Source organism: Ptychodera flava, chromosome 8 (assembly GCF_041260155.1).
Source record: "Ptychodera flava strain L36383 chromosome 8, AS_Pfla_20210202, whole genome shotgun sequence".
Classification (NCBI taxonomy): domain Eukaryota; kingdom Metazoa; phylum Hemichordata; class Enteropneusta; family Ptychoderidae; genus Ptychodera; species Ptychodera flava.
Window position 1 is genome coordinate 20,319,058 of NC_091935.1, and position 10,551 is coordinate 20,329,608.

General features: G+C 38.8%; 1 protein-coding gene across 1 annotated transcript; it reads left to right on the forward strand.

The window, feature by feature from the left end:
• Positions 1–230: 230 nt before the first annotated feature.
• On the forward strand, positions 231–9,847 carry LOC139138753 (tartrate-resistant acid phosphatase type 5-like). Its single transcript, XM_070707264.1, has 6 exons — positions 231–538; positions 3,159–3,367; positions 4,270–4,394; positions 6,274–6,477; positions 8,848–8,992; positions 9,377–9,847. The coding sequence occupies exons 1-6, from the start codon at positions 442–444 to the stop codon at positions 9,626–9,628; spliced, it is 1,032 nt and encodes a 343-aa protein (XP_070563365.1). The 5' UTR covers positions 231–441; the 3' UTR covers positions 9,629–9,847.
• Positions 9,848–10,551: the final 704 nt, after the last annotated feature.

A 10,551-nucleotide genomic window follows, 5' to 3' on the forward strand; every position in this document is an offset into this window, starting at 1 on the left:
TCCATGGTGATTTGACGATGCCCAATTACAAGCACACACGCACTGCAAGACAATCGATATTAACATTTGAAAGGGTTGGCTACTTTAAGTCTTCATGTAAACGGGGATCAACAGTCTCAACAGGCATTTGATTGTTGACATAGTTACTTTAATATACTAATAACATGTGACAATGGGCGTGAAGCCATGCGACCAGCATGTGATAGCGGGGATATGTTATGTATGGCATTATGGTATTGTTTGTGAACTCGTCAAAGTACCGGTCAGCGGGCAGCTATGTTCCTTCTTTTATAACAGATTACAGCGAACGAGGTTGCAAAAACCACGGCGTGCTGTCAATATTGCGAAAGGAACCTCATTCTGCAATGTACGGACTCTGTATGTGAGCACTGGTACACGTCAGAGGTGCAGTCTAAAGAACCTACTTCTTTCAAGTTATTTATGACCGTTTCTTTCAGTAACTATATACGTAAAGTGGACATGGTGTGTGAGACCCTTTTCCTTGCGGCAGTAGTCGCGTCACTGGGGATCACGGAAGGTGAGTGCTCATCGCTGTAGTAGAGTCGACAGTCGTTTGCGCAAGTCTAGTCACTTCAGTAACACGGCACACTTGAGTCAAGGGCTGATATGTCTGCTGCCCTGTTTAATACTGTTCCTCATTTTGCTCATTGCTTGGTCGACCAAGCTATCTATCTATCTATCTATCTATCTAACCAAGCTATCCATCTATCTCTCTCTCTCTCTCTCTCTCTCTCTCTCTCTCTCTATATATATATATCAATGTTCCACTCTGAGCTTGTAAATCCCGATATTTCGAAGGGACTAAGCCCTTCTTCTTCATTGGGTCCACTACAGTCACTAATCTAGAACTGCCACTGTCAAGTTCAAAACTCCTTGCATGACAAAAGAAGAAATATGTAACAATTATGTAACAGACTGAACTTAATAAGGAACTTACATAATTGTTACATATTTCTTCTTTTGTCATGCAAGGAGTTTTGAACTTGACAGTGGCAGTTCTAGATTAGTGACTGTAGTGGACCCAATGAAGAAGAAGGGCTTAGTCCCTTCGAAATATCGGGATTTACAAGCTCAGAGTGGAACATTGATACACTCTAATACATTATTAACGATTGAGACTATATATATATATATATATATATATATATATATATATATATATATATATATATATATATATATATATATATATATATGGATGGTGTTAAAATTTCATAAATAATATTTGTTTTGGTGGCGACATTCTGAAACATACTCAGAGCATTTACAAATAGAATGGTGCGTCCCAAACGTATGTATAGCTAAGAATCTTTTCACTTCTGTCTGAAGATTGCAGGATGCAATATATATAGTCACAAACACATACATACATACATTACATACATGTTTATTGTGTATATCAAAAAAAACAAAACAATATCTCGTGTTATACAGACACCCACATTGGCATTTCCGTGTCATTTGTGTTGTTGATTTAATCGAAGTCCTGCCCGAACCTAAGTTCCTTATTAAGTTCAGTCTGACATCAGAAGATTTAATGGATTGTAATATCGGGCAGATCGATGTCGAAATTTACTCGATTAAAACCTTCCAAACCGAATGTAAACGAACAAGTTGACGGGACATATTCTCATTTATTTAGCAATCACCCGTAACGTGGTCGACTCATCGCTTTGTAGCTACGTGCATTGCTGCGAGCTTATAGGTTTTAACCTTTGATCAATGATCAGCATGTGACCTGGTTAGGACAAAGGCTAATAGACTTGCATGTAACGACTCTCTACTCAAAGTTATGCACTAAGTCTGGCCACAGTCCCTCCCTATGCTCTGGCTTATCGCTATAATGCCAGGTCTTTGGACTTTGAAAGCAAATAACCCACAAACCGTCAACACGTTGACGGGACATATTCTAATGTAGCAACCACCCGTATCCAGGTCGCCTCATTGCTATGTAATACACACTCTGTTGCGAGATTTTCTGGCCTACGTGACATAATTTAACCAAGTTTTAATCTTTGATCAGCATGTGACCTGGTGAGGACAAAGGCTAATACATGTAAGGTATGGGGTGAGATCATGCTGTGCCAAAACACTTGTGTCAACATTATTTCTTTATGTTTACATTATTTCGTTTTCTCATCTTTTTTGCATTTTTATTATATTATGTTTACATTTTTATTTCGTCCTTCCATTTTTTTTATTGTTATTACATTTTTAGTTTATTTCATTTTGTTTGCATTTTGTATCATCATGTTTATGTTAACATAATAAATAAAAATGCAAACATAATGAGAAAACGAAATAAAAATGTAAACATAATGAAATAAAAAAATGCTAACAAAATGAAAGAATGAAATAAAAATGTGAACATAATGAAAAAAACTGCAAACAAGATGGAAGGATGAAATAAAAATGTAAACAAACTTGAATAAAAATGCAAACAAAATACATTTGATTAAAAATGTAAACACAACGAAAAGATTACATTAAAATGAAATAATGTTAACACGGGTGTTTCGGCCCTGATCTCACCCCATAACGATTATCTGGTAAACGTTTTGCACTAACTCTGGCCTATGCCAGATTTTTTGACTTTGAAAACAATAACCAACAAAACAGAGTGACACATCGGTATGTCGACGAAGTGGCTGAGAAATATAGGGTATGTTTGATTAAAGTGACCAAGAGAGATGTTGTTTATAGCTACGTCACCTATAGATTTACCTTGTTAGATGCGATCACCAGACTGTTATGGTCACCAGAGTAAAGAAAAAGTGAAGTAAATAAAGTTAAATATTGTATAACAGAAATCGGACGCTAGTGCAGGACGCAAGCCGCGAGATTTCAAACAGATGATTATTCGCTGGTAATTATCACCGTTTTGATTTCGTTTATCGTTTTCTATTAATATTTTATTGCAGTCAAAACAAAGTTTACAAAACTAATAAAAGCTAGCACAATGCAGGAAATTGCTATGACACATCAAAGTTTAAATGTCTCCTGTATAAACCTTTGGTGACAATGTGAACTCCCACTTTATGTTTACATGTGGGTTTGTTTTTATGGATGGCAATAAAATGTTCCTCATTCTCTCTAGATCTTCTACAAATAAATTTTATTTATCTTTGTAACCGTAGGATTTATTCCTAACCAGGGTGCATTGCGTTTTACGGCACTTGGCGACTGGGGTGGTCAGGGCGAATCGCCATTCACAACTCCTGTCGAAGTTGCTGTTGCCAAGGCGATGGGTGACGTAGCGGACATGTATCAATCCCAGTTCACATTGGCTCTTGGGGATAACTTCTATACTGAAGGCGTTAAAAGTGTAGACGATCCAAGATTTAATGTAAGTGTAAATATCCAACGTTTGTCTGCCCAATATATAAGGGACAAATATAGAATGGTTGATATTGTATGCTTCTGCAGACCGAGCATGTGCACGGGACGATATGACTTTAGAAGGACCGGTAAACATGACATTTCACTTGATATCGTTGTATGTTGAATTTTAGGTGTCACTTAACAACAAAATCACTCAGGCAAGTCAGTCAAGTAAAAATATGTACAATGTCTAAAACCTATAGCTACCCTCCTGACGGAAAGACAAAACATGACAACGGTGTAATATTACAAGGTATTATAAGGTATATATTTCCACCGAAAAATTGTGGCGATTGTCAGTTATAGCTTAGATAAGCGTCTAACAGGTAAATTTCCATGGAGAAAAATGTGTTAGAAAGCTGTAACTGTGATTAAAGTAAACTACGGACTTTTAGAATTTTACGATTTTTTTTGGATCTAATACCGCTTGTGTGGATTCACCGTGTCTTTTTTTGTTAAAAGTCACAAATGTAATTTTTCCTCATGAAGTCAGCGTCTCACAGTAAGGACAGCTATTTTGAATGTCAATTATCAGTAAATTTCAAGTAGGTTGTTTCCAAAGTACCAAAATTTGCACGTTTACCCCCCCCCCCCCCCCCGCTCTTTATTCTTGATTTTTGGGATCGAGTAGTTGAAAGTTTCCTGAAGGAAAGTTTAGGCAAAAGTTCGGATCTACGAAATCGCTCTGTTTTGACCTTTTTGTGATATCACGAAAACATGGAATACTTGCATCAAAAACTGAATTTTATCTTAATCACAGAATCTCAAACGCCGAAGAGATTCTGAACGAAAGATTTATATGTCAATAAAACTCTTCCATGACCTGCAAATGAACTCTTTCATGACCTGAGATACATAATTTTACAGGAAACGTTCGAGAACGTGTTCACAGCCAAAGCGCTTTATAATCCATGGTATGTTATTGCTGGTAACCATGACTACTATGGTAATCCACACGCCGAAGTGGAATACACAAATAGATCTGCAAGATGGTGAGTATTTCTGTTAAATATTCGCAAATTTAAAAAAGTCGTTTCTCTAATTTTATTACCGAATTTTACACGACAGCCATATCCTCCAAGTTTGCCTTCCCACAGGTCGTGTATCACAGCGAATCTACCACTCTGTTTATCCGAGCTTGTTGCTCCCTAGGCCCTCAGCTTGGTGTTACATAATTTTTGATTTGTGTACACTTTCAACTCTTTTTCTATTAAATTGTGAATTTTCACAAAGATTTCTTGGAGGCGAAAATATCAGAATATATATCGTTGGTCAAGCAGATACCACGTAGGTGCTTTTAATGTCATGGATTGAATAGTTGGGAAGAAATCCTTTCGTTAAGTCGTCATTTGTAAGTGAAGAAAGAGACGGATCAGAAGGGTTGATCGTCTGTTCGTGATTTTATTATCCAATTGGCAAAACATGATATTTACAATTAAACTTTAGCACCTGTTTTGCGATGCAATTCACTATAGGAACATATTGCGTTGCCATTGAAAGCACTACATCATGCGAAGCAATTCTGCGAGTTGGTGTTCCACAGGGTTCTGTATTAGGACCAATACTATTTACATTACATACAGCACCGCTCGACGATATCATTTCATCCCATGATTTAGATTACACCTTGTATGCAGATGATTCCTGAATATACGCAGTCTGTAACACGCCTGATGATGCTATAGTAGATATAGAACAATGTGTTGAGGATTTACGTGGATGGATGAAATCAAATACGCTGGTATTGAATGATGATAAAACAGAGGTAATTCATTTTTCATCACGTTTCAAGAAAGATACAGATTGTCTAGATGGCTTCAAAATTGGAGAGTGAGAAATACTTCCTGTCGCGTTTGATTCTGACGGTTTTATGACGAGTCAAATAAACAACATAGAACACCTGTCTTATATAAACTCCATTGGCTACCAATAGAGAAAAGAATTAAAGTTAAGCTCATTCATATGACATTCAAAATTATCTCCGGAAAATGCCCAGACTATCTCCGTCCACTGATAGACGCCCGTGTCTCCAATCGTACCCTTCGTTCATCGGACAAAGTCGTTTTACTGAGGCGCGACACAAACAAGACAGCTAAAAACTACGGCTACCGTGCCTTTTCAGTCGCAGCACCTATTTTATGGATTGGTCTCCCTTTTAATGCTGACATGACTGTACTATTGATTCTTTTAGTGTTAAGACATATCTTTTTAAGGAGTATTAAAAAGTGTAACTTTGTTTTTATTTACCAGACAGACATGTTATTTTTTATGTTTATCTTTTCAGAAATACATTTTAGTCTTGTAAAGAGCCCTGAGACGCAGTGTAGTGCGCTTTTAAGAAATAAAATAATAATAATAATAATATTGCAAGAATTTTGGGAGAAATAAACACTTTCGCGCCATGTGCGAGAATTGTGCAAGAATTAATGATGTCATCAATCTGCGAGAATTGTAATTTCTCGTCACGAACCTAGTCGCGAGAACCCCTTCCCGCAGATTCATTACGAAGAATTAAGACTTTTCGCAGAATTGATTGAGAGAAATTACAACTTTCGCTGAAAAGACTAATTCTCGTAGGATTCTCGCACATACAGAGAATTCTAGAAAGAGTTCATTTCTATAGCTAAATCCTCGCAACATCTTCCAATACTGATATATCGAACCAGGCAACGACCACGACTTTCGTGAGGTTTGTCTTGTACCTGAACAAGGGCAACATCCGACACAGTCCATTCACGTCCATTCGAAACATAATGTTATTAGATTGGATGCAATCCAAGTTATTGTTTTTTGTCAAAACCTAACGGTGAAACGGATAATTACAACACATTGAAGGTTACTGATGTCAGCACCGCCATTTCCTTTCTATAGGCACTTTCCTTCGTTCTACTACAGTATGAGGTATAATATCCCAGCATCCAACGCCACTATCCTCTTCGTGATGATCGATACCGTGATGCTTTGCGGCAACACACTGGATGAAACCCCTGGATCCGACCTCGGAGGTCCAGAAGATGTTACCGGAGCTCTTAAACAGTGGCGCTGGATTGAGGAAACGTTGAAAAACTCAAAAGAGTGAGTTACAAAATGCACAGTGTGTGTGAAATATCATTAGCCATGTGCTTTAGAACGTCATGAAAAAAGTACTTTTTAAAAGAATATGCCTATTAACCATTAATAACCATAATATTGTGACAATGTTCTATATCGTCATGAATTACATTCATCTTTGGTTGATTCTTGTCAAAATTTTAAAGCACACCCGGAATGCTAGAGTATCTTGCCTTGGTCTTGTTTGCTAAAATATTGAGAAAGGCAGCATCATAGCACAGGTGATATACATGCTATCATTCTGCGCGATCCCCATATATGGAAGTACTCATGAATATTTGATGAGGACAGCGTATATGTCTTGATAACCTATTTTGCCAATAACCGATTAAAACATTACCATAATTATATATTCATTTAATATAAAACACCTATAGGGCCGTTCACAGTTTACGTCACTGTTCTCTCATTAATATGCAAAAATAAATATTTGTCCGCATTTTTAGATTACGCTTTTGAAAATTACGCATGCAAGAACGACGAAATACATCTCAGTGGGCGACTGCTAGTGTAACAGTGAATACTAAAAAACATATTCACGACTCAGAGTACAAGCTGCAAAAACAGCCACGCATGCAACATTTATAAAATTTGTCCGCATTTCAAGCTGCGTGTCCGATGTCGCGCGCGTACAGCTATATTTAGTAACAAACCTGTAACCGTGAACAAGGCTATTGCCTGGTCATGAGGGCTATAGCGCCCGTCTATTACCCAGAGGGGCCGTGTGTTACCAGAAACATATCGCTATTCCCCGAGGCCGTAGGCCGAGGGTATAGCGATGTGTTTCTGGTAACACACGCCACGAGGGGTAATAGACGAGCGCTATAGCCCGAATAAAGACCAGGCTATAGGTGTTTTATAACACACCACATGCTCATGTGTAAACAGTGGCGCTGGATTGAGGAAACGTTGAAAAACTCAAAAGAGTGAGTTACAAAATGCACAGTGTGTGTGAAATATCATTAGCCATGTGCTTTAGAACGTCATGAAAAAAGTACTTTTTAAAAGAATATGCCTATTAACCATTAATAACCATAATATTGTGACAATGTTCTATATCGTCATGAATTACATTCATCTTTGGTTGATTCTTGTCAAAATTTTAAAGCACACCCGGAATGCTAGAGTATCTTGCCTTGGTCTTGTTTGCTAAAATATTGAGAAAGGCAGCATCATAGCACAGGTGATATACATGCTATCATTCTGCGCGATCCCCATATATGGAAGTACTCATGAATATTTGATGAGGACAGCGTATATGTCTTGATAACCTATTTTGCCAATAACCGATTAAAACATTACCATAATTATATATTCATTTAATATAAAACACCTATAGGGCCGTTCACAGTTTACGTCACTGTTCTCTCATTAATATGCAAAAATAAATATTTGTCCGCATTTTTAGATTACGCTTTTGAAAATTACGCATGCAAGAACGACGAAAATACATCTCAGTGGGCGACTGCTAGTGTAACAGTGAATACTAAAAAACATATTCACGACTCAGAGTACAAGCTGCAAAAACAGCCACGCATGCAACATTTATAAAATTTGTCCGCATTTCAAGCTGCGTGTCCGATGTCGCGCGCGTACAGCTATATTTAGTAACAAACCTGTAACCGTGAACAAGGCTATTGCCTGGTCATGAGGGCTATAGCGCCCGTCTATTACCCAGAGGGGCCGTGTGTTACCAGAAACATATCGCTATTCCCCGAGGCCGTAGGCCGAGGGGTATAGCGATGTGTTTCTGGTAACACACGGCCACGAGGGGTAATAGACGAGCGCTATAGCCCGAATAAAGACCAGGCTATAGGTGTTTTATAACACACCACATGCTCATGTTGTATTGTTATATAGTGTTTTGATATTTTGCACCGCAACAATCCATTGTGACAAGTTAACTGAGCGATGTACAGCGGTTTAGCATACCTAGCGACATCCTTCGTTGCACTTCAATCTTTTCCGTCGATGAGCTGTTCAAGTTCCTACGCTGTTGGAATGTTGGAAAATGTTAAAAAATCTGTTTTAGAGAATGTGTCGTCACCTATCCCGGACGCACATCACGTTCCAGTCACCCGCCATTGTTGCAAAGCTGCAGACGACACTCCACCCGTGACGGTCACGTGACCGGACACTTTTCCAAATTTGGTCAGAACTATTTCCCTAGGGAAATAGCTTTTCAAAAAAATACCCTTTGACGTCACTTTTTTCGATCCGGTGGGGACTAGACGTATCTATTTTCTCGTCACGTGACGTATTCTGGCGAATCGCGACACGGAATGAGCATGTGGCGTGTTATAAATTAAGTACGATGGTCTATCTCTCACACAGTAATTACGTCATCGTGGCCGGTCACTACCCAGTGTGGTCAATAGCCGAGCATGGACCCACAGAGCTACTCGTCGCCATGTTGAAACCGAAGTTGGAGAAATATGGAGCGACGGCGTACTTCTGTGGCCACGACCATAATCTACAGGTAGAGTAGAATCCAATAGTAATGAAAGTATCAAGCTTCTGACTGTGACAAAGCGAAAGAAAGTTGCAATTGTTAAGGTAGAGGAACTTTGATATACGTGTACAGAAGAAGTAGGAATATGTGATTCAATTACTGTAACAATTACAATAACAATAGTGCATGGTTGTGATGGATATAGATAGAGGGGAAAAGAGTCACAGGGGCTGTCCGACGTATACCTAATCACAAGCGACTGTGGACATAGACAGCTCGTTGCATGCCGTATACCTAGTTACATTTTGAATGTGTATTCCACGGCTGAATCAAATGGCCCTTACGAATGGCGAAAATAAGTGTTTTCTACGACTAAAATAAAAATGAAACGCCGTTCTTGTCTCTTTTCAGCATTTGAAAGAAGACAAATCAGATGTCGAATATTTTGTCATCGGCTCGGCTCACGTGGTGGACCCGTCTACGGCCCACAGTGACAATGTCCCCGAAGGATCGCTGAAATTTCACGACGGAGACACATCCAGTCTCGGTGGTTTCGCGTATGTGGAAGTCACCGCTAGCAATGCTACATTTACATTTGTTGACGCCCTCTCGAGGAAGGACCTCTATCAGAGGACACTCTATCCGCGAAAAGTCAGCGACTAAGTTTTTGCTGTTTCTTCACGTCCTGAAAACTTCTGTAAAGTTCTACATTTATAAATCTTTGAACTGCTCGGTTAAATATTTTGCATACCTGAAGTGTTTTATAATGAAATTCACACCGTTCATGAAATACGAACATTTTGTAATTGTGAACACACTCCGAATATGCAGTATGTGGACGTGTGATCCACCTTCAACTCATTAAACGCATGCTTCTTAATGAAAAACCAAAAGTGTACCGATTTTAAAATACTTATAGGGAAGTTCAGGGGTAAAAACCGTTACTCCGCCAATGATGAGTGCTTTTAAGGCACGTCAAGAGTAGAAGATGATCCCTGGCAGATTTAGTGGTGTTCATTGACAATGTACACGCCTACATTTCTTTCAATTTGGCACATTCTCCAAATCCACCCCAACCCCCCCCCCCCCCCTCTCTCTCTCTCTCTCTCTCTCTCTCTCTCTCTCTCTCTCTCTCTCTCTCTCTCTCTCTCTCTCTCTCTCTCTCTCTCTCTCAGATTTCGTGAGACACAGTTTTCGAGACGAAGCACATCGAATTTCAAATTTTGAAACTCAAAGTGACAGGCACATGTCACGGTCAATCAATTTCGATATGGTATCGATGCGAGTTTCAATAAAATATTTAAGCGAAATGCGATGCTGAACGGCATTTCTTTAGCCGGTCAGTCAGTGCAAGGGGTGATGCGAATTTGTCAAAATAGCCAAGACTAGCGAGTTGATAAAAAGTTATTTTGACACAATAAAATCTTGTCGTAAAATCGTTTTGAAATATATTCAGGATCAATAACTGTTCCAGCATAGACTCAACAAAATTTGTAAGGCATTATTGATTACCACATTTTGCAGTCAGATAATCTCTGACTCGCAACCAGTTTCAAAAACTGATTTCATCGTCCTTTGCGAGCTTG

Excerpts from the sequence above, each read along its gene's own strand:
- LOC139138753 (XM_070707264.1), top strand. The coding sequence starts at position 442 with ATGACCGTTTCTTTCAGTAACTATATACGTAAAGTGGACATGGTGTGT. Across the intron at positions 4,395-6,273 it reads ACAAATAGATCTGCAAGATG|GCACTTTCCTTCGTTCTACT; the intron begins GTGAGTATTTCT and ends TCCTTTCTATAG. Across the intron at positions 8,993-9,376 it reads GCCACGACCATAATCTACAG|CATTTGAAAGAAGACAAATC; the intron begins GTAGAGTAGAAT and ends GTCTCTTTTCAG.